The following is a 25087-nucleotide window of genomic DNA, read 5'->3' on the forward strand; positions in this document are numbered from 1 at the left end:
ATTTTCAAAAAATGAAAATTATTTGATATCAGAAAGACATGCTTCGTATTCAGAATGCAATTCGACAGGTCTGAGGTGTTCTCATGACCCACAAAATATACTGTCGAAACACAATAAAAGATCATTTTGGATCCCTTAACATGTCACTAATTAGGCATGGCGGAGCGGTCCAAAAGGCCAAAGGAGGCCAGAGGTGGACAACACCTTCCATCTTCCATTACATTACATTACACCTATGTTAAACCAAAGTACAAGAGAACACAAGGACAGAACACATAAAATTATGAAAAGCGCACTTGAGTGACCAAATCAGGACTCAAGGCTTCGAGATGTAATTGCTTCCTGGCACAGAAATGAGAATCTCTACATATTGATGATTTCAAATACAAAATGCCAAGAATATTTAGATAAATATAACATATTGCACTCCTGTATGGAGCCAAATCAAAGGACCTGGACCGTCTACAATCTCTCCTAAACAAAGCCGCTAAACTTATTTTCTGTGCTGACAGACGTGATAGCCCATCACCTCTCATGGACACTCTACACTGGCTGCCCATACGGGAGCGCATCAAATTCAAGATATGCATGTATGTTTTTAAATGTCTTCAGGGTAATGCACCAGTTTATCTCACAAACTTTCTCACTCATAAACTCAAACCTGCTACAGGACCCATGACACGTTCTTCTTCCGATACTACTCTTCTCACCGCTCATGTCGGGAAAAATCGCATTGGAGATAAATCATTTTATGTTTCGGCACCCACACTCTGGAACAGCCTCCCAAGAACCATCAGGGAGGCATGCACACTGCCTAGTTTCAAGAAGGTGTTGAAGTCTCATTTTTATCCATCATATTGACTCTGTTTTTGTTATTGCTTTGTTTTTACGGCGCTTTGATCAAGTTGGAAAGGCGCCCTATTAAATGTTGTTTATGTATATTAAATTTAAACCCTGATTTGGATAGATAATTTGTTTCAAACACAAATAACATGTAAATATTTGTTACGGCATATGATTCTGTTAGTACATGACATTTCCTTTAAAAAAGGAAAAGGGGAAGAACATTTATCGTAAATTAATCTGACATGTAATAATATTCACTCCTATTTTTCTTTTGTCTATTTCAAGCAGGGAGGTGGCCTCTTTGGCAATAAACCTACAGGTTTTGGAACCCCCACCCAGACTGGAGGTGGGCTTGGAGGGGCTGCTGGTGGTGGATTATTCGGAGGACAGAAACCGGGCCTGACTCTTGGAGGTACCACAGGCACCGGATTCGGTAAGGGTTGGTATTGCATGTATGTTGTTTTGTTATACTAACATTTCTTCAGTAGGGCAAGTTTACCAAAGAATTTGACTTACTTTTGGGTATCCAAAACCAGTACAAGCTGGCTATGGACTGAAGAGGTTACATGTGCAAATAGCACCATGAGTATGTAACATTATTTGCAGGCCTTGTCTTTTGAAAATTGATGGCGAGTGACAAATCACTCTCCTCAAAAATTGCCAGGTGAGCTGTAGGCGAGTGATTTTAATTACTTGTATTATTATTTCACCAAATGTAGGCGAGTGATAAAAAGCTCTCCTCGGCTTCATTTTAGGCGAGTGATGGCGAGTGATCACTCTCACTCGCCTCAAAAGACAAGGCCTGTGTTTGAAAGCTGCCATTATTTGATTGTTACCCATGGGGACTAAACTAAAGTACCTCATGCATTTTAAAGTTGTGTTGTGTGTCTGTGCATCAGTCAGTGTGTTGGGGGTGTGTAGGGGTTGTGTGTCAGTCCGTCAAAAATTATGCATGGCTTTTAATTAATTTAATTGGTCTTGTATGCATGGTACACAACCGGTTGCAACCAAACTTGGGTCATAGCTACACTATGGGAACCATCATGTATTGGTGGTGTTCAAGGTCATACAGAGAGGTCAAAGGTCCTATGAGATCAAGTTGTAAATGGCAATTATGTAAGACTGGGTTAAAATTTGGTCTCATGTGCACAGTTTAAATTTTATTGCAACCAAACGGCACCTTCTTGTATTGGTGGTATCCAAGGTAATATACTGAGGTCAAAGGTCATTTAAAGTCAACTTGCAAATTAGGCTGAAAATGAAAATCTGGTCTTTGATGAATCCAAGACTGAAAATATTGGATCCAAAATACAAGAATGATGAAATTGGATGCTTTACTCCCAATATTTATTGGTCTAGCTATGAGTTTAAAAATACTGGACTGAACGTATCTGAGTCCGATATTTTAAAACCCATAGCTCGACTAATAAATATGGGCTTAGTCAATCCAATTTTATATCAAACTTGGACCATAACTGCACAATGGGAACGTTCATGTAATGGTGTTTAAGGTCAAACACTGAGGTCAAAGGTCATTTGAGGTTGTAAAATAAGCTGACAATGAAAAAAAAATGGTCTCACATGAACATATACTATGCATGGTGTTCATTGTCTTTGGCTACATGATTTACCCAGTGGATGTTGGGAAGTGCTTTAATCATCCTCTAATGCTGAATACTGCATACTAGCATTTGGCCACCTGCCAAAGGGCCAGGTCAATTGTCAGGAAATAAGATTGGTTAGGCAACGAAACAAACACCAGCATTTGTTTGTTGTTGTTTTCAGCAAATGATTCTAAAAATAGCTTAAATCTGCAAATAAATTGAATTTATTCCCTCTTTTGTCATTATACTTTTTTCAGTGAAAATAAGTTTACGGTTTGCCCCAAACAGCTGATTTTACATGTAACAACAATTTCCATCAAGTTCAATGGCTAATTTTTACATGCATACAGCAAATTAAAAAAAAATCTCAGAAATGGAAAATTTGGGTTTTGTGGAATATGTTTTTTTTGTGTTGCCTTACCCACTTCAATACCTGTCTCATTAATAATATATATTGTATTTTGCTTTACAGGTGGATTTGGCACCAGTACTGGCACAGGTGGACTCTTTGGTGCTAAACCAGCCACAGGGTTTGGCACCGGTCTTGGCACTGGTCTTGGCACTGGACTGGGTACCGGATTAGGAACAGGCACCACTGGAGGAGGCTTGTTTGGAACAACAAACCAACCTAGTACGTTAGGTGGATTCGGAGGAGGCTTTGGAACCGGTCTTGGCGGTACAAGTAGCGGTCTGGGTCTTGCCGGAACAAACACTGGCCTAGGCAGGTAAGTAGAACCCTATGGGCGTTCGTCAAGCCATTCAAAGCAAGGACAAGATATCGTTTCCCACATTCAAAGTGAGGACATTTTGACAAAGTGAGGTCAAAATCTGAGTCCTCGCTTTGTGAGTATGTGCATTGGATAACACTCTTCCTATAGGGAATATAGGGGGGGGGGGAGGGTATAGGCTATTATCTCACTTTGTATGCTTGTTTACAGACAAGGTGACGTGACCTCTCTTTGAATGTGTTGTTCATAAAAATGTCCTCACTTTGAATGCCATTACAAACCCCATTTACACATGTGTGTATCACAAGTCCTCGCTTTGAATGCCCGCGCACGTAGGGGTGAACACTTCTGTGTAAACGGGCTTAGCGATATTGATCACAGCGCTATACCTGTGCTGCTGGACATTCTGTATGATAGCACTACGGAATAATTTTTTATATTGATAAACATATTAGAAAACTTGTGCATGTGATGTGACCTGTATGCAGAGGTGTTCAAGGTCAAACACTGAGGTCAAATGTCATTTGAGGTCTCACATTGTCTCACATGAATATATACTATGCATGGTGTTCACTGTGTTCGGCTGCATGATTTACCCAGTGGATGTTGGGAAGTGCTTTAATCATCCTCTATTTCATTTCAACTTGATATTGTGTATTTTTCTTTTCAGTGCTGGTGTAGGAGGAGCAGGAGGTAATCAGCAGCTACAGCAACAGATGCTGGTGCTGTTAAACTCACCCTATGGAGACAATCCTCTCTTTAGGAATAACATCACAGTAAGTTGATACAAGTAGTTCCAACTCAAAGAAGTCTAGTTACAGCGTACGCGCTGCAAGTAGCTGACAAACTGCCCTCTTTTGCATGTGTAATGAGTCATAACTTATGGTGAATTGTTGCAACCCTGATACACTTTGTGGGATTAGGTTGATGTCATCATTGTAACCATTGCACCATGCTTTCCCTTAAAGAGGAATCCCTGCCAGAGCAGTTCTTCTGGGATGAACCAAACCTGCCTGGTTATCAAAGTAATCAGTGACAAGATTATCTCTGAATTTGACAGGTGCTGATTGATGCAATAACATTAAAACATCAATTAACAACTGTCAAATTCAGTGATAACCTTGTCACTGATTTAATTTGATAACCAAGCAGGTTTGGTTCACCCCAGAACTACTTTGGCGGTACTTTCTCTTTAAGTGCAATGTTCAATTCCATTCATAAACCACACACCCCTTGAGAAAGATTTAAGATTCCAACTAAATTTAGTTTTTCAGTCAGGTTGCTTAATGTGAGTGCTCTGTTCAGTTTACATAATCTTTAGGAGAGAAAAATAATATTTTGAAAAGAAAACTTCTTGTAAGAATTTTTGCGTAATGCAAAATTGTTATAACCTTCCATAATATTTAATTTGTATAATTTTTATTTTTGACAGAATTCTGACAAGACAGATGAAACATTAAAACCCATCAGTGCTGCAGCACAAAAAGCACTAAGCACGCCACCACATTATAAGGTAAGAAATCGTACCAATAAAAGGCTTTAAGGCAATGAAAGAAGAAACCCTGTTCTAGACTACAGACGGACAGACTTGCTAAGTCGGATTGGTCAGGATTTTTGACAAATTCATAGAAGAGGCTAAATGATAAAAAGAAAATGAGAATCACCAAAACCTTGAAAAATCTGATTAAAATTTGATAATTTTTTTTGTTGCTTTTTGCAAACATTTTTTGAAATCATGATGCAATTTCAGTCAAAATCAATTCACTTTGGTCAAAAATAGCTGTTTTTAATTTCATATGAAACCCAAAATCTGGGTCAGTCAGACCCAGGTGGTGTATGACGTGCATTCCCTAAATTCAGTAAATTTTCATCGTCAACTGTGTAATTGAATGGGATTATTTTGAAATTTTAAAACGCTTGAAATATCACAAACAAATAGGCCTATGTTGATAAATAATATAAATACAAGCTAAAACCGTTGGGGTTCGATAATGAACCCCACAAAACTAACCGAGTATATGGAAAATGCCATACGGCCGGGCGGTTTCACGAGTTGCCGGCTCGATCATGTCATCCGCCGCCTGGTCAGGCCCATTTTACAGGGTTTTTTTAACCTAGAATTTGACTAAATAAATGAATCGAAATGTCAAAGAGGGAATATCATTGAAATTTGCATCATTTTTCGGAGACTGTCTTTTGGAATTTGCAGGAGAGCTTTATTCTGGAGCTTTCAAGGAGAACTGTTTAGAGCATTTACACTAAGAATATAAGGAGAGAATGGTCAACCGAGGAGAGCTAAAAATCACTATCCAGAATCAGATTTAAGGAGAGCAGTAGAGAGTGATTGCTCTTTGTCTCCAAAAAAGGCAGTCCCTGATTAAAAATCCAGGCATGTTTGTTGTCATAAAATTCTCAAAACTGGTACTTAATTTATGGAATGAATGAATTCTTGGGCAGCCAGACTTTGAACAGCAGGAACAAAGTGATATTTGTTATGTGCATATTGATAAGTTTGTTCAAGGGTAGGTACTCACTAGTTTATCATCATATCATTAGTTCAAATTGGTTGTATTTAATTGTTATAAAGACATCCTTTATACTGCCCATATCAATGTAAAAGCAAATGTACCTATTTTTTCAATACAGGTATCAGCCAGACCGTCACCCAAATTGCGCCCCAGACCTATCCAGTCTGTAGGCAACAAGGTTAGTATTTGTTAAAACCTATTGAGAATTAGAAATACATTAGAGACATCATTAATAATTAATGATTAAGCGTAAGAATTTCAATAATTCAGAGTTCACAAACTTCTTTAACAGGGTAAAACAATCACCAAATGGCAAAATATGCCAGCATAATTTCCAAGACAGGATTAAAAATTCATATTCGTATTCATGTTGTTATTTACAGTCCAAATTATTTGATGGATTTGAAGAAGAGGATGCCACACTCAACTCTGATATATTTGTGAAGAGAAGAAGTGTCAAGAAGCTGGTAATCAAGAAGAAATCGGACAAGGTGAGTCGCTATACATATCGCATAAATTACAAGTTTTCATGGTTGTACAAATTATTGCAGTTGTTGATGAAAGCTTATAAGCACAAGTAGGCTGTAGCAATTTTGGCTTTGATAGCATATCTTTAGAAAATACTGCAGTGGTCGAGGAAGGCCTACGAGCGTCTTCTGGACTAAGTGGAGTGTTTTCTGTTTTAAAGGTAGACGCTGCACTGGGAGGCATGGATACAACCGACGGAGGCATCGGGATAACATCTTTCTTTTTATCATCTTCTTCGGTAACTGGTAAGGCTGATGGACCGTAGCGAAGGGGTTGATGTTGTTGCGGTTTTGAAGACAAGTGTACGTTTTTCATCGTCGCTGGAAGGTAACAAGCACATGGAGGTCGTGGTTTCCGCGATTTTGGTTTAGATGTCACTTTTGGACTCACTGCAGTTTTCGATGAAGGTGCAAAAGCACGAGTTGGTTGCAGCAGTTTTGGTTTTGATGGCATGTACATTTCCGCGATGCTCTCTTTCGGTTTGTCTTGTGATGCTTTCTTTCGACTGACTGAAGCAGTCAGCGATGGCTTACCAGCACTGGATGTTTTCGGCAGAATAGGACATGAAGGTATACATAACGCCATTATGTTTTTACTCAATTTGTCGTCTTCCGAAGAAGCTGGAGCGGCTGGTGTGGATTTACGGGTGCAAGTTGTTTTGGGCAGAACTGCATAAGTTGGCAAGGACAACTCCATGATTCTTTCTTTAGGTTCGTCATCTTCAGAACTGTCATGTGGCCGATGAAGTCTTAGGACAAGTTGTTTGTGGCAAAACGGCATAAGACTGTAGAGAAAGCTCGATTTTTTTCTTTCTGTTCGTCGTCTTCAGAAGTAACCAGAGATTTTGAGGAAGGCTTACGAGCACAGGTTGTTCGTGGGTAGAATGGGCGGAAATTGCTAAATGGGTTGTCGCTGTCGTCATTGTCATCTCCAAACGTAGCTCGTGTTGGAGGCCTTGGGGCCAATAATGGCTTCCTTGGATACAAGTGTTTGCGCGTATCTTTGACCTGTTCGGCTGACATTTCCATCTTGGTTCTATTTGCGTGGTGGTTTGATGCGGTAATCATCCCTGATGGTGTGATGTCAGGCAGGTAACTGGACACACCACTTCCGGTCGGCAAAATGTACTGCCTTCGGTTTTTTGAGACGTCGTAGGTTGAAAGCTTCTGGTCGTTTTGGCAGCAGCGGTGCCGGGCGAGGAACGGACGGTGGCTGGGACACTATTTCAGGTGTCTGTTTCTGCTGGTTCTCAGATTTCAAGACGCTCTGATGGTAGTATCCTCCAGGTCTGGTTTTGGAGTTCATGACGAGAGATGGAGCGTCTCTGGAGTTCATGATGTTTAAAACATCTCGGCAAGAGGTGAAGCTGGTGTGGAAATTACTTTGTCCACTTCCTTCATCGTATCAACCATGTCTGGAGGAGTGATTCTCAATACCCGTGATTCGGGACACTTAAGCACACCTGAAGTAGAAGGTATATCTGGGGATTTGTCTTCCAGATCTTTGTTCCCATCATCTGCTGCCAACAGCTCCAGGAGAGAGTCAATGCAAGACGGAGGGTGCGTGATCGTCTCTTCGAAATCCTCATCCCCCATGTACTTTTCCCATTGTGGAGTGGGCTCACGATCCAAATCATACTGCTTTTTGTCTTTCCCTAAACGACGAGCACGGTTCTTGTGATTGTGTTTAGGACGCTTTTGACGCTCTTTTTTCTGCTCGCTGACAATCTCTTCGTCTCCATTGAAGTCAACATCACACATCATCAAATCTGGAATAGGCTTCAGACGGGTGTTAGGCTGAGTATACAACTCCGGGATGTCCAAAGCTGGACTAAACTATTCTGATGGAGGCCAAATAGACTGTGTGTAAAGGTGGCGGTCTTGGTACGATCTTCGTCTTTTCACCAATATATTCGGATTGGTTGGTGACATCGGGTCGTGGAGTCCGTCGTGGAGTATCACTCTCATCGACATCGATCGTCCAGGAGATAGCTGGTTTCAAGAATTTATCTGGATTATCATCAGACATCTTGATATCCCATTATCCTTTGCTGATAATATTCGTATATTTGACTCAAAATAATCGTTTTCCGAAGAATTTTTCCTAAAAATAATCGTTTTCCGAAGAAACTAAAATATGAACAACCGTAACCAACGCTGTCGATGGAACCTGGATACAAGCCAATATTACATCAAAAGTTCAAAACAATGGTTCAGGGCATTTCCCCCTTCCAAGAAAAATCTAGCTTTAGTATCACCTTTATAGTACCCATGCCATTGCTTTAATTATATTAATATTTGAATGCAAACTCAGTAATCATGCTCCTCTCCGACCTGCCAAAGGTAGGAATTTGCCAACACAAACAAAGGTCTTCTTTGTCAGATATCACAAACAATTGCGTAGATGAAAATAACAATTTGTTTAGTATAGAGCACTGGATTTCATACAGATTGACTCATATTGTGATTTTGTTCTCTTTTCTTGTTGTCAGGATTCTCTTGAAGACAGTCAGCATCCATTAAGCGCAACCCGTGCCTTTAGCCAAGAGGAAGAGTTAATCTCACCATTACCAGCTTACCCCAAAGACTCACTTGCACAGACTCATATGCAAAGACTGTAAGTAAAAGAACTAGGTCATAGCTAGGAAACATGCTATTTATAGATTGTATTGCAGGATATTTAGCAGTATTATTCTTTGTGGGATTTTGTATGTATTGATCAGTTACGGTTTATTGTATTTGTGCTGTCAAACAATTATGGGTCAAAATACTTATTGACAAGCGCTTTTAAACAAAAAATGGATAATGTTTTGCATAATCGAAGGTTAGCAAGTATTTATAGCTTATATCTTTATTATGTTATCATTTCAGTAGTGAAGAACAAAGATCATCATCTCCTGCCAAGACCAGTCCTACATCCCCTGGAAATGGCCCAGCACAGAAGTTATTCTCCACCATTGCTAAACCTGACAGCTCTCCTAGCAGGTAATAGTTACCATTGGAACTTTACTATCATCAGATTTTAGCTGAATTTTCTTGTTTGAGTGTCTTATCGCAGATTAGTGTATGAGCCAATATATTGCTTACACTGATAGTAGTTACGAGTTTCACTGCTATTTTTGCACAATGATGTTGCGGTTGTAGACTTCTTTGTAATTAGGTTTCATTATCGAGCACATTCATGGGGTGATGAATTTGCGGGCCTTTGTTAAACCGCCAAAAAAAATAAATTGGTTTTTACAGTATACATTGATTACTTTAATAGCACCATCGTTTTAACATTTTTCTTTCCAAGTCAAAAGATGGAGAAAGAAAGTATGAGACTCAAGGTCATACGATCAAGGTCAAAACCTGCCCTTTGGCAGGCAATCTTGGGCAATTAGATAAGAGCACCTAGGCAATGACATGCTTTTGAATAGCTTGAAAAACTGACAGAAATCTAGGACACCAAGGAACTGCCAAAGAGAACCTAGGGTAACTGTGCTCTAAATCAGAGGAGGCTTAAAGGCATTCCTACAATGCACTATGGTTGGGAAATTTTATCAATATAACCTAATTTTAAAGGCAAAGTCCCCATTGCCACACACACAAAATGGTAATTTTAAAACTGCAGCCAATGAGCTAATAGTTGAGACTTATGACTGATATTTGATTTTCTTACAGGAAACATTCATATTGTCCCACTGCATTAATTTTATTCATAAGTCTCAATGTTTTGAATGTTAAATAATAGGATGAAAATACCGGATATTTGCACACAATCCCAATGCAATGTATAGTCGACTGTGCCACATGTGTACAAAAGCCAGACATAACAAGGTCAGAAACCCCATTGGGTTGTGGGAATGTCTTTAAACATCCTCTGGCTCTAAATTTTTTCAAGGTGGAAACAGCATGTGGTATAATTTTATATTTTGAAGACAGTTGCTGTTAATTTACATATCGTCACCCTACTATGATAATAATAAGTTACTTTTTGTAAATTTGAGAACAAAGTATAAAATATGGTTCAAGCATGCATTTAAACATATTTATTCACCAATCTTTGCATATGAATACATGATAATGAGACAAAGGAAAGGGATTAATCAGAAATAATTAGGGTGATTATATAACTGATGCATGCTTCAACCACATTTAGTTCTCAAAATTACAAAAAATGACTTGGGCAATTATCGTAGTAGGGTGACGATATGACATTAGAACAGGGTCAGTAAGAGAAACATAGCTAGAATCTTTTACTTTTTGGTTGATCATATTTTTATTATTGTAATAACAGACTGATTTCAAATTCCACACGTTTTATTCATCTTAATCTCTCTGTAACCCTTTTCAGTCACAACAAGCCAGAAGATCCCGACTGTACCATCGCAGCACTCAATGTGAAAAACGCACACATATCAAGAGGTTCAACCGAGCTGGACTCCACCTCTGACCTCGATCGTTCCTCTAGCCAAGAGGATAACCAAGAAAACATTCCACCTCCGCATCCAGCCGGAGTCGCCTTGAGACGGACTGGGTACTACATAATCCCGTCCTTGGAGGAGCTTGCCGATGCAACTGATGAAAATGGGGATTGTAAAGTGGAAGATTTGACCATCGGAAGAGAAGGGTATGGAAGTGTATTCTTCCCAGGAGAAACAGATCTGACAGGAATGAATCTAGATGAAATAGGTAAGGCAATTCCATAGCATATTGTTTGCAGACAATACTAACATGTAATAAGCCATTTACGGAGAAAGAAGTAGAAATAAATAAAATATCAATGTGCAAGTTTTTAACCTGCAAGTACAAAACAATGAAATGTTCTGAAAATGAAAGTTACGAATAGTGAAACAAGGTTCAATTTTAGGTGCAGAGGGGAAAAGAGAGAATAAATTTCAAGGATGCTTAACATCTATATGCACTGGGAAGTGATACTGGAATGCAGTGGTGAAAGGCAAATGTGTTAACTATACACTATATAGTTAATTACACGCAACCAAGAATTGATATGGCTTGTGACATGTTGGTCTTTATCTCTTGTACTAGTGAGAATAATTCAGTTTTCTTTTAACAGTCTGCAGAAGTAAATAAAAGTGCAATGATTTATAGTCCATTATGCACAGACATAAACCCACAAGCTTTGGCAAACTTTACAGGAACTCACTGACCACTGTGGTCCAAGACACATATAAACATTTATAGTCTATATATCTACCACGAGTCACCGGCACTAGCTCGAAGTTTCGCGTGTGCTACATTGGCTTAGCATGATTTCTTGCATGTACATATGTGGCATGTTGACCACACGTGTAAAAGTATGTACACCCACCAAGTAATACTAAGCTAACGCAGAACACGCTGTTGCCGGTGACTCAAGGTAGATATAGACTCTAGCAATATTCAAGGACTTTCTAAGAAGCAGCTGAAGTGCACAACCTATGCATACCACAATCAATTATCAATATACCATAAAAACCATCGCAACCAGGATCAGCTCCCCGAATTCTTGTACAGGTAACTTAGGCAAGCAAGCAGTTAGTTCCAGGGGAATTTCAAGTTAGCTCCAATTTCACGAGAACAAACAGAGCCAGCCATAAAACTTCCCATCATTGTATCTAGTCTTGCATTTATTTACTAAAATATGCTTCTTCCCAACAGTTCACATTCGTAGAAAGGAGATCACCGTGTATCCAGATGATGACAACAAGCCAGACATTGGTGATGGACTCAACAAGAAGGCAGAGGTCACACTGGACAGGACGTGGCCACTGGACAAGACAAATAGACAACCCATCGATGACCCAGACAGGTTGAGGGCAATGGACTATGCTGGGAAGCTAGAAAGAGCTACGGCTAAACTGGGAGCAACATTCCTTGAATACAGGGCTGAGACTGGTTCATGGGTGTTTAGGGTAAGTATCTGTGGCATAATTCATTTTTTACAAGAATAGACCAGACCCTATAGTGATAAACCAACCAGAATGGTATATAATTAAAATGGCAGCCATGCTGGAAGGCAGTTCTGAGATGATGGGAGATACAGGAATTAGAAATTCCTGTGGAGGACAGAATTTTATTTAAATTAAGACGACCATGTCATGAGTGTTGTATTACATACCCTTGATTATATTTTTAAGGTATGTGTCACTGTTAAAGTTTTTTGATATTTTTACAATGTTGCAATCTGCTGCAGACAGTTCCAATTTGGATTTTGAACGTTTTGGCAACATACAGCACATTATATAAAAAGCTGTGTAGAGAAAGGAGCTTTGATTTATTACGGATTTGTGAAGTTAAGTTTTCTCCATGGCATGAAATTCTTTTGGAAGTAAATAACATGCATTTTAAACATCTTTTCCTTCAATTTTGAATTAACTGCTACAGGTACAGCATTTCAGCAAGTATGGGTTAACCGACAAGGACGAAGAAGAAGATGAAGCGGCCCATGGAGGGCAGCAGCCGCCAGCCAGACAACCGCTTCCTAAAGATCAGGTGGGCTTCTGTTGAATAGCAAGCTAACCATGGCAATGCTACATGATGAGTCCCATGTGTTGAATGTGGCAATTTTGTGTGGCTAATTTGATGTGTGTTGTGGCACGGATGCACCTGTTTGGAGAGCTAGAAGATGATGTGTTTGTGAGAGCAGGTGGTTGTGTGTGTGCTAGCATGGGTTGTAGGATTGGCAAAAAAAAACCCTTCCAGCCAAAATTGTGCTTATAGTCACCAACTTGTTACACTTATTTCTCCTAACCATTGCCATCTATGACTAAGGATACTTTAAAATGTTCTGGTTAAGAAGGGTGAGAAGTGACCACGTTTTTTGATTGGAAGTGGTAAAAAATTGAGTTGAAATCTTCCATATGGCCACATTGGGCTTTGTGATATTGGTAACCCTGCATTAGGCAAAAAAAAATACATTAGTCTCAGTTGAAAATGGAAAAACAGCAAAGCAGTATGCAGTTTTCATTTGTTACTAAATGAGTCTAAGCAATACGGGTAAATTCTTTTTTTTTTTTTTTTTTGCTTGCATTTATGGCTCACTTTTTTTCTTTCATTTTTGGTTGCTTTGCAGCTGATATTCAGATTTTTCCCTGAAAAAAAGAACATGGAAAGAAACAACCTTGTGTGCTAAAAAGATGTAAACCTGTGTGCATGGTTGTCTGAGACCATATATTTAGGTTTTTTTTCATAGCATTATAGTGAAATTAAGAAAGCAAACTTCAGATATAGTGAGCATTTATTCAGAAAGGTAGCTTTTTACTACTCAAGACAAGATGTAATGTAACAAAAAGTCAATAGTAGTATAATTTGTATAATAATGATAGAACAACTTGGAAGAACATGCATGAAAATGATATATCATGTATGCGTAATGACTTACAGTAAAGTAACTAACTTAATTTTGGACCACTTTCAAAGTTGTCAAAGCTGTCATCATTTCCGCGCAAAGGAAGTTTGTGGTATATCAATTGATGTTTTACATCAGCACAAACTAGGAGCTTGCTTTGAAATGGTTTGATATTTGTACTGCGCTATTCCAGTTGAAATCCCATACACCCCCTGAGGAAGACTTAATCTAACCTGCCATACGGGGAGTGTGAAATTCAAACGAGGTAACCTGAATGAGTGACTCCATTTGACATTTACACTCCCTGTGTGGGAGATTAAAGGTATGTCTTCCATAGGGGGTGTATGGATTTCAACTGGAATAACCTGACTAATGGAAAGAAATATTTAAGTTTTGTAGTAATGTATAAAATATATTTGTGGTTTATTTATCCCTTTAAAAAAAAAATCTTTTTACTTTTTTTCTAAACATTTATCTTTTCTTATCATTGGCAAGATTGTTTTGTTCATAATGAGTTTCAGGGATTTTTTATTGATTGATTGGTGTATGACTTGATAGAATTATTATCAGTTCTTTATCAATCAATCATGTACAGTAATTATGCCATATCTATTCTTGTAGGCAATATTTTGTGTCATTGGGTGTGTAATGGACGTAGCAGACGCACATGTAAACCCCATTTGCTCTAATTGAAGGTTATTGAGAGTTGATAAGTCCCAATATTGATAAAAACACACTAGATAAGTTCACTGTCAACAACTGATAAATTGGCATAATATTTTAGACTAAGACCATCTTAATTAAATCCTGTGTCTCAAAGCTGCCGCATGCGTTAGTAAAATCGTGCGCGTAGTCCTCTTTGAAAATCAATTTTTTTTATCTCTTTTCATTTTATTTTTAACAAAAGGTGAAAATAAAACTCAAAATTCATATTTTATTTCAAGTTTTCAATTTTTTTCGCAAACGTTGGACACAAAAATAATAAAAGAGAAGAATAATAATTTGTAGTCAGTGACTTTTTTGTCTGCTATTCCAACATTTGCAACATCGGATATTTTTTGCACAAAATGCTTGTCCGAAATCCTGTACTGACACACAAAAAAATTAAAATAAAAAAAAATTCAGTAAAAAACACCGCATTCCACATTAGGTTTTCAATTTCTCACAAGCTTTGAGACACAGGATTTAATTAAGATGGCCTAAAGTAGTTCAACTGTATATAGTTTACCACCACGACTACATGTGTCTCTTATCACATGACTTCTTGAGTACTCCTTTGGAACTTGTGGTTAGTGAAATCAGTGAGGTAAACCATAACACACCTTCACTCTTAGAGCGAAGGGACTTTAATTACGTCCGTGTATAAAATTGCACATTGTGTTCATCATTCATTTGAATTCTCACTGGTTCAGGGATTTTAATTGATTGATTGGTTCATGGGTTGATATAATTATTATCAGTTCTTGATCAATCGATCATACATTGTATAATCATGTTTATACAGTAATTATGTATCATATTTTTGATATAAATGATATTGTACTATATTATGAAAACGGATCATTTATGTATCATCACAGTGTCTGCATCCATTCAAGTAGTTTTTTTTATCAATGTCAGGTAATTCATGTTACTCTTCATGTTACTCTTCATTTTTTTCGAAGTAGACATTCTGAAGCATTCAATACAAATTTGATAATCTTGGGTTAATTTGATCCTGACAAGAGACTTCCAATTTTGATTTATTTCTAGATTTGAATTTTAAAGGGATCATTCGGTCAAGTTTAGAGAGTAAATTTGGATTTTCTAGATGCAGATACTCTAGGTGGCATTGACAAAACATATATTTTAATTTCTTTACATTTGTTTGTTGCAAGTGTTATTTTGATTCATAAATTGGATTTCATGCAATTTGTATTAAAACTCAAAAAGTTAAAAACAATTTTTATTTCATTTCATTTCAAATATATTTGAATTAATTTCTGAATTTACTGCATCAAAATAATACTATATGTGACTTGCCAATAAATTGATTCTTTGGTTGCACAATTGATAATAATTATCAACTTGTTACCGTGAATCAGACATGTCAGGAAATGTAATTGTTTTGATAAATTAAAACAGTGTAGTTAGTCAGGTAAACAGATTTTATCAAATGACCAATTAATATGATTAACATTTTTATAAGTATTTTTGTAATTTATGTGTATATAATTAAGGGATCTAAAATGAGCGTTTATTGCGTTTCGATAGTATTTTTTGTGGCACATGAGAGCACCTCAGACCTATCGAATTGTATTCGAATCTGAAGCATGTCTTTCTGATATCAAATAATTTTCATTTTTGAAAATCACAATATAATACAAATTTTATGACAAATTATAAAAATTTGATATTTTTTGAATTTTGATATATAACAGTCCTCGAAGTAAATTATATAAATCTAATGATATATTCTTAAAGTGTATGTAGCAGGGAGGAAAAGCTGACGGTCAATTGAAAATTTTGACCTTTCATATTGAAGATATGGATTTTTTTCCCCAAAAGACCTAATTTTTTTGTTTGTGTTTTGGGGAAAAAATCCATATCTTCAATAACTGAAAAGGTCAACATTTTCAATTGATCGCCTGCTTTTCAACCCACCTACATACACTTTAAGTATAAATCATCAGATTTATAAAGTTTACTTCAAGTACTGTTAAATATCAAAAATATCAATTTTAATGATTTGCCATAAAATGTGTATTAAATTGTAATTTCAAAAAATCAAAATTATTTGATATCAGAATAACATTCTTCGTATTCAGAATGCAATTCGATATGTCTGATGTGCTCTAATGTCCCACAATAAATACTGTCCAAACGTTCATACCCCAGCCCTTAAGTAATTCTCCGCTTCTTACATTTTGCCATAAATACTTGTAATACTTGTGATACTTGAAATACTGTGTAAAGGTAATTTTGAACAGTAATATTGTAGAACCTTTTGGAACATGCTCTTTCGGATCGTACGCATGGTACAGGAATTATTGTTTGGAACTAATACATGGATTTATTCAGAAAAGTGTTACAACAAGCTCAATATTTTATGGCAAAACATAATCTTGATAATTGAATTGTCCAAGTTGACAAGGTCCTGACCAGTGTAAAAAAAACCCAAAACCATTGTGATATGTAACGACAAGGTCACCCGCCCAAATCCTAGTAGAAACTTTTAGTAATTACCAAAATGCCAGAGGTATACTCAAGCTCCAAGGACATTTTGAAAACAACTCTGAATAAAGTACCATAGTTTAAGAGCAACTGTAATTTTCTTGTTAATAAAAGTTAAAGAGTAGTATTTTTAAGATTAATTGTACATTATGTGTATAATATGTGTAGAATAAACAAGATAAGTGTTACTTGTTTTTTTTTCAAAGTGTGTTTTATTTAACAGGGAGGCCTGTGCTTTCTAATTTTGATTTAGTTATGGGGAAAAGTTAGGGTTTTTGTGCGGGAGGAGATAAAATGGTATTTGGATTTAGAAAAAGATTTGTGATACAGTTTAACACAACAAAATAAGACAAGGCACAGGTAACCCTTTGTGTGTGTGAGTGAGATTAAGAGGTTGATGATTGGAAAGAGTTAAGTTCCTAGTTTAAATTTCTGGACAGCATTATATTTATCTCGCCTGAACTTGTAGTGAGTGTTTCTTTAGGTGTGATACAGTGCATGTATCTAGGGCACTCATGGGTGTGTGCATGTAGGGCGCTTATGAGGCGATGTCGTCTGGGCGCAGACAAATGGAGATGAGATTGAAATGCTTCCCAGAAATGCGTTTTAATATGTATCCCGTCTTCTGCATAGAGTCACCCAATGTTAAGTAATTGAAAACAGAGGATTTACCCTGCCCATTTATTATCATCCTTTAGAAAATATGGTGATAATCATAGGACACTCCTGTAAAAAGTGAGTGGAGTCTGTTGAATTTGCCAGATTATAATCCAGTTAAAAATTGTTCCATACAATGCCAATTGCCAATAAACATGTTGTCCGTCTCATTAGTCCAAACCAGAGCAAAAGAAAGAGCAGCCTCCAAGACAAGACAAACCAGCTCCACCACCAACACAGTCTCTTCAACAAGACAGACATGTCCCCTCTCTGCAGAGAAGAGAGAGTGCTGGAGGGGATGAGGAGCCTATGGGAGATGATGCAGAGATGGGTGAGATGCCAAGGACTGGTCTTGGTGGTGTGGCGTATGGAGCGTATATGAATGGAGATGGTAAGGATGAAGGTATCCAAAGTAGAAGAATTCTTTTGTAGATTAAAGGCCTATCCAGTGATTTGCTCATCCGGAGGATCGTAAAAATCATAAAAATTCCCGATTTTGGCACCTTTGTTAGTGTCATAGATGTGCTAACATAGCCTGTGAGTGGTTAAGCCAAAAGCTTTGTATTAAAGACATTTTACATGAATCTGTAATTTCTCTACTGAGAAATTAGCTATGTGTATTTAAAAGGGGCTTCAACTTTGTCATTACGGCTGTTTTCCTGATTTTTTTATGACTTATCCTTCACTTTTTTGGGCAATTTCTAAACAATTTTTTATTTTTTGACACTTTCGCTGGATCGCTGAATGGGCCTTTAATTGTAAACCCTAGGGTTAGAATTTCATTGCACTATGCGAGAATCAAACTTGCATTAGTAGTTTGCAAGAATCATTTGATTCGCATCCAATTTTTGGTCAAAAAAGTGGTCAAAAAAGAAATGAATAGGGTATAAAAATAACACAATGAACAAGAGCTATCATAATACAGAATGTGCCAACATTGATTACGAGCCTGTGACCTTCTATGTGGTAAATCCTGCATTGTAAATATTATTTGCTGTACGTCGAGCGTAACATCTGTGTATGCTATCATACGCACCTGTTTAACAGTTTGCATGTACAACAGGATTTCTTATGAGGCATGTATGGCTTACGTTATGCATGTAAACATGATCACGATGCAAATGGGAACTCTGAACATTTTTGATACAGATCACTTACTGACAGCGTAAAATTTAGGGAGGAAGCCCGGCCCCCCCAACTCAACACAAAATTTGACAACCATGAGAGTTACCAAATTGCGCGGAAAAGGGGTTAATTTTTACCAGTAGCAAGGACCTCGAAATGGGCAAAATAGGGGGTATTTAATTTGCACTGTCCGTGAAATTTGACAGTGAAATCAGCAAAATTGGGGTATTTAATTTGCACTGTCAGCGGAATTTGGATAAAAGGGGTACTTGGGAAAATCTATAAATTTTCTGTCAATATTTAGTGTCATTGATAAGGGGTGTTTGAAATTCTAGTCATTGAAAACCACAAAAAAGGGGTTGTTTTGGCCAAATTTTGTCCTCGATTTTGCATGAAAAAGGGGGGTAAATTTGATGAAAAATTATACATTTCCCTTTGTCAACTCAAAATCACACCTGTATACAGTGTTCGAAATATGCCTCAAAAAGTTAAAGGCCAGCCGGGCTTGACCTTAAAAAGTTACCGCCAGCCGGGCGGCAACTAGATGCCAGTCAGAAAAGTTACCGGCCAGGCCAAAAAGTTACAGGCCAATGGCCGGCTGACCGGCCCTATTTCGAACGCTACCTGCATACTCATGCATTCATTTCATATACCTCAGCAATTCATATTGATACAAAAAATCTCAAACCCAGTCGTGGACCAACACAATTATGAAAATTAAGGAAGGGCTTAAATCACAGGGGTCAATTGATTTTCTCCAGTCTCCAAAAGTGAATGAAATTAAAGACTTGCTGTGATTCTCTTCAGACAGTTTTGGGACATTATGTCTGTGCAATTAAGAATTCAATTTTCTATCATTGATATTTGTGAAGGTTGTCATTCATCCAGGTATAATCAAATATAAAATTAGACTTGTTAAAACTATTCAACTGGACTCACGGTTTTGAGAGGCAACGGTTTCACACCTTATCCTCTCAAAACCGTGAGTCCAGTTGAATAGTTTTAACAAGTGTAATTTTATAGCATTGATATTATTTTTAGGGAGGATCAGTTTGGTTATCAGAAAATGAATAAGGTATTTACCCCAGCAACATCTGTTGAGGCGACTGACAAATGTACAATGATTGCCAGCAATGAGGGTGTTGCTTTTATGGCTAACAAACTAAATGATACTGTCCATTGCAAGAGACAACAATCAGCTTAAGCCCAACTGCTGTATATAATATCCTGTAACCACCCGGGTATAAGCCCACCTTTTAGGTATAAGCCCACCCCCTATTTTTCAAAACATTCTGGGAATAAGGGTGCACTCGGCTATAAGCCCAGTACTAAATTTTGGCCAAGTTCTTAAATCAAATCAATGCTTTCTCTAACATTTAAGAACAAATTAAAAAAATACCAGTGATAATTAACATTCCACACTTATGATTGTAAGAAATTGACATAGATGATAGAAATTACTGGTACATTGGGCATATATACAAATGGGATGATTTTTCTTATTTCTAAATTCATGTACTAGCCCCTCCCCGTTATAAGCCCACCCCCATTTTGTAAGTGAAATCTGCCATCTAGGAGGGTGGGCTTATACCTGAGTGGTTACGGTAACACAATCCTTTATCATCCCCACTCCTGTTTACAAACAGCAGCTGATGATGAGATGAGAATGATTGAAGACAACCGCTTGATGGAGGAGAGTCTTAGACGTCATGAGATGGAGAAAGCTGGTATGGATGGTGAAGAAGAGCATATGCCATCATCACAACACCTTGCTACTGCTCTTGGAATGAGTGCACACAGGTAAGATCATTATGTAGAATTTTGAAAAAAATATGGACTTTTTTAACTTCTTTTCTGAGGGTAATTCTAGAACATTAAGAAATATTACCAAGTTTTGTGTAAGTTTTGATGGATGCTTCCTAATAAGCTCCTTACCAATGGTGCGTAGCTTGTATTGGGAGAGCAGGCTGGCTAGTTCCATGCTTTAGGATTTAGGGTATTCCTCCATATGCTACATATGCATTATCACAGAGTGGGTGGAGGATGAAGGGTTCTTGATTGGGCTCAGCTTGGCCTGATGTATCCTGGTTGGTTTTGGTAGCACACCCATTCTTAGTTTTGTGTGCTATGCATTCCCTTGGTTTTGTATTTCACTTTGTATATTGCATATCTTAGTCTCATCTTGATATTTGCTCTCGAGCTCCTTGTGCAATTGTGCATGTGCAATATGCTTTGTGTATTTACTTTGTTGTTTTATAATATGATACTTTATACTAATTAATACATGTTATATCTTGTTCATACAAAATGTTCGTCATACCATGCATTTTTCACAGACTTCACCTTGTTTATTGCATTTGTTTTTGTTTTCTCGTCTTTGCTCTCGTGTGCCTTGTGCAGATTTTCAAGTGCAATATGCCTGGTGTTGCATTAAGTTTATCGCATTGTTCGTTTGGTAGGCCATATGTCATGTATGTTGCTTTTATTATGTGTTTTATCACATTAGCATCTTTTTTTTGACTTTTACTCAATATATTGCATTTGTCGGTCTTGTTCTCGATCTCCAATGCTTCATGCATTTCCTTCTTGCAATATATTTTGTTTCAGGTCTTTTATTGGATTGATTTATTGTGTATCTTTTGCTGATTCTGGTATTTTTATATATATATATTTGCCTTCTAAAATATTGTTTTTATGTCTTTTAATCCTAAAAATCTTGTACATTTATATCTTTGTTTTATTGCTGTAAAGCGCTTTGTGATCGCTTGATGTATTGCGCTATATAAAAATAAAATATTATTATTATTATTATTATTAGTGCAAGAACCCTGTCTGTTGCAGTCGTGTCTTAAGGGGGTACTACACCCCTGGCCCATTTATGCCCATTTTTGCATTTTTCTCAAAAATATAGCACATTGGTGACAAGTAAGATATGTATATTATAAGGGCAAGGACTACAACTACTGTACTGAAATTTTAGCAACTCAAAGCAAGTAGTTATTGATTTATTGATCAAATAATGGTTTTCCCTCATTTTTGACTGTAACTCCACAACTATTGTCTGTGCTGAAGTAAAATTTCCAGTGCAGTAGTTGTAGTCCTTGCCCCTATAATATACATATCTTACTTGTCCCTAATCCGCTATCATTTTGAGAAAAATGCAAAAATAGGCACAAATTGGGCAAGGTGTAGTACCCCCTTAAACGCCTTGGAGAATCTTGATAATCTTCAGATGAAATTGATAGAGCTTCGTAATCTGCTTATCAGCTATCATCCACACCTCAGCTCCACAACATAGCCTAGGTTGGACATACAGGGTAACAATCCTGTTAGGAAGATGGGATTGAGGCCGCTATAGCCATGGAGTCCTGTGCCAAGAATACTGTAGAGGGTCTTCCTTCTTCAGTCAATACTTTGTTTGACTCTTTTAAGACCATGACTGGACTCAATAAGATTTAAAAATCTTATTGAGTCCAGTCATGGTGCCTTGTACAGGGTCTAGCTTCCTTACTGAGTCAATACTGGCTCTGATCTTATTGAGTCCAGTCATGGTGCCTTGTAGTACTCTCAAGATGAGTAGCCTCGTCTGCTTGCTCAATCTTAGCTCCATTGAAACAGCAATTCTCATACTGCACATTCTTTTTGGAGTTATACACCAGTTGTATGCTTTCCTCAGCATTGATGCAGTACTGGTTTGTAGCTCTGTATTGGCAAACCAGATCAAGCATCTTCTGAGTTTCTATTTCATTCTCTGCTAGAAGGAGTACATCATCAGCACAGGGTGGGATATGAAATTGGTGGTGTTCTCATAGATAGTCTCCTAGCCGCAGTATGAGCTCATGTATGAAGATCTTGTACAGTAAGGGAGAGGCCTTCTCACCTTGTCAAACTCTTTGATGTACTCAGAATGACTTTAATGGTTCGCCGTCCCATTTCACAATGGCAGGGAGATTTATGTACCACTGCCGAAGTATTATCAAAATATCCTGTGGGAGCACAAGTAAGTCTACTTTGCGGATCAGGCCATCGTGCCATACTGCATCAAATGCTCTCTCAGCATCCAAGAATGTAAAAAATTCCATGCATGCATGTTTTAATTTCAGAATGCAAGTGATGAAAGCCTCATTTTTTGCAATGGATCCAGAGCCAGAAGAATATGAGCAATACGGCAGTTCTGCCACATCAACGATGCCACCGCCAAGGCCTTCCATGTTTGATATCCCAGCTAGACCATCACCAATACCAAAAATGGAAGACTCCATGTCTGAGAGAGGTAAGTCCAGCGGATTTGAATTATAGACAATAAAATAAACAAGTGGTTTTAAAATCAAATCAAATGAATAGGCCTAAGTGCCATGTACAGCAATTATAATAGATTTTTAAAAGCACTTTCCCCTAAAATAGCCCAATTTTGGCTCAAAAACTCCTCATATTGATACAGAATTGCACACTCTTTCACTCTAAATCTAATTTTCACTGGGCCAAAATCATGACATATGACCTCTGAGTAAACACTGGTTACTGAAGTTGGAACTGACAATACCTTTAAAGCGGACATAACCAGTTCCATCTCTAAACCCTTGATATGGTACTGTGACTCCATTTTGTTTCTTATTTTCAATAGGTTTACCTCATAGTGCATGGAAACCTCGCCCTCTAGGTAGCCCGGCCAAATTCCTAGCAGGCATGTCGCCTGTGACTAGCTCACGTGCCAGCCCAGTACCAAAAATGTTTAAAGAAGAGCATGTGGAGAGAAGAGAAGGAGTGACTTCCGGTAAGTACACCATCATAGTGTCAGTAAATCATGTAATTTTAATCAGAGATATCTTGTAAATCATGACAAAGAAGTTTAAAAATGATGCCACAGTTATTGTATGTAATTCTTGGCCATAGTGGAACATACCTGTTGCTTCCATGTAGCATGTACACTGTGTGCATGTGCGTGCAATCATGTTAATACTAAAATAATAGCGCTGTGCACTTGTGTATACGTCGTGGAGCTGCAAGTGTGCCACCTTGGCCAAGAATTACTTAAACTACATATGGGACCTGCTGAATTTCATGTATGCAAGTCACCATGCACTTGTATTAAGGGTAGCTCCAAGGGTAGCATCATGTTCTGGTTTCATAAAAGGCAAGCAAGTGAAAATCATAGAAGTTGAATTTGTTAGATATGATGTTTTTCGGCATTGATATTTTGATCGAAAAAATTGGTAGGAGGAATCTAGGATATACAACATTTATAATAAGACTGGGGTAGAGAGATTATGTATGATATAGCCTAGTAATAATCTTGTCTTAATTCCAGGAGTATTTGCATCCAAACCCAAGGCCTCCCCAATCGGTCTTCCTCCAGCCCTGCTGATTCCCAGTGGTATCAGCCAACGTGATCATGCACCAAAGGTCGTAGGGTCACGACCTATGCCTCACATTGTGCCCTTACCACATTCTGTTGTTGGCGGTAAGCAGAATTACTTGGCCGATGCAGCGTTGGTTATGGGACGGTCATTCCGTGTTGGATGGGGACCAAACTGGACAATGGTGCATTCTGGCAAAGCTGTGGGGACATCTGTAAAAGTACCAGGTAAGTACATAAAGATCAAAGGATTTGTGCGTTGTAGAACTATGTTATAACTAAAGTTTGTTCGGCGTATAATCGGCGAAAAAATGAGACTCATAACACAGTGTATTGATATAGAATGGCACGCTGTTAAAGGCAGCATTTACAGTGTTGCGTAATGCGTGACTGGCGTATGCTTATGTGAATTTACACAAGCGTGAGTTATTTATTGATGCATGCAGTATCAAAAAACAAATTATTTTTTTTCTATTATAAGCTGAACAAAATTAACCATGGACAATTTTTATATAAAATTTACTTGTTGCTAGATAAATAGAATTTTACTTTCGTGTACTTTTCTAAGGATCCCCTCCACGCATAATTCTTCTTTAGAATGAATTCATTTAATGTGAAATATAAAAAAGCAGCTGATAATTAAACATATATAAAATAAAACTGCTGAAATTATTTTATTGTAGTCACAAAATCATCGACCACATTGTTTCATATGTCTATATTTTTTCCATATTATTTATGACAGAGATCAAGCAAGAACCTAGTACATTTAGTATGTTGACATCAAGAGCTCCTACCAAGTCTGTTCTGGATGCTAAACCATTCAGTGTCTCCATGGAGAAAGTTAACATAGCTCCTCATCTCGTTGGAAAAGACAACAAAGTCCTGGTAAGAGATAACTTTCAATGTAACACATGTTTATGAAAAGAATATTAAAATCTACTGAGTCTGGATAGAATGGACCCCCTATTGGAGAGATGATCTTAATCACCCACACAGGGGTGTAGATTTCAAATGAAGTCATGGGGGTATATGGATTTCAACTGGAATGACCAATTGTGTCCAGTTTGATGAGAGTGTAAATAAACTAGCTACTACCAGAGCAGAAGTGTTGAGATACAATCTTTAAGAGCTGAGTTTGTTGCTTGAGAGGGTGCAGTGCATGATACA

The 25087-nt window shown here is 37.6% G+C and overlaps 1 protein-coding gene across 1 annotated transcript in view; it reads left to right on the forward strand.

The window, feature by feature from the left end:
• LOC140160553 (nuclear pore complex protein Nup98-Nup96-like) overlaps positions 1–25087 on the forward strand; it is a 61162-nt gene that overhangs the window by 16114 nt on the left and 19961 nt on the right. Inside the window, exons 9-25 of the mRNA XM_072183797.1 lie at positions 1132–1285; positions 2923–3175; positions 3849–3954; positions 4611–4691; positions 5825–5884; positions 6090–6197; positions 8726–8850; positions 9105–9218; positions 10570–10907; positions 11877–12130; positions 12603–12710; positions 17611–17827; positions 20208–20361; positions 22665–22834; positions 23186–23335; positions 23870–24145; positions 24663–24805. Coding sequence (XP_072039898.1) covers positions 1132–1285; positions 2923–3175; positions 3849–3954; positions 4611–4691; positions 5825–5884; positions 6090–6197; positions 8726–8850; positions 9105–9218; positions 10570–10907; positions 11877–12130; positions 12603–12710; positions 17611–17827; positions 20208–20361; positions 22665–22834; positions 23186–23335; positions 23870–24145; positions 24663–24805 — 2811 coding nt within the window. The remainder of the gene's footprint in view (positions 1–1131; positions 1286–2922; positions 3176–3848; positions 3955–4610; positions 4692–5824; positions 5885–6089; positions 6198–8725; positions 8851–9104; positions 9219–10569; positions 10908–11876; positions 12131–12602; positions 12711–17610; positions 17828–20207; positions 20362–22664; positions 22835–23185; positions 23336–23869; positions 24146–24662; positions 24806–25087) is intronic.

This window comes from Amphiura filiformis, chromosome 9 (genome assembly GCF_039555335.1).
Source record: "Amphiura filiformis chromosome 9, Afil_fr2py, whole genome shotgun sequence".
Taxonomy (NCBI): domain Eukaryota; kingdom Metazoa; phylum Echinodermata; class Ophiuroidea; order Amphilepidida; family Amphiuridae; genus Amphiura; species Amphiura filiformis.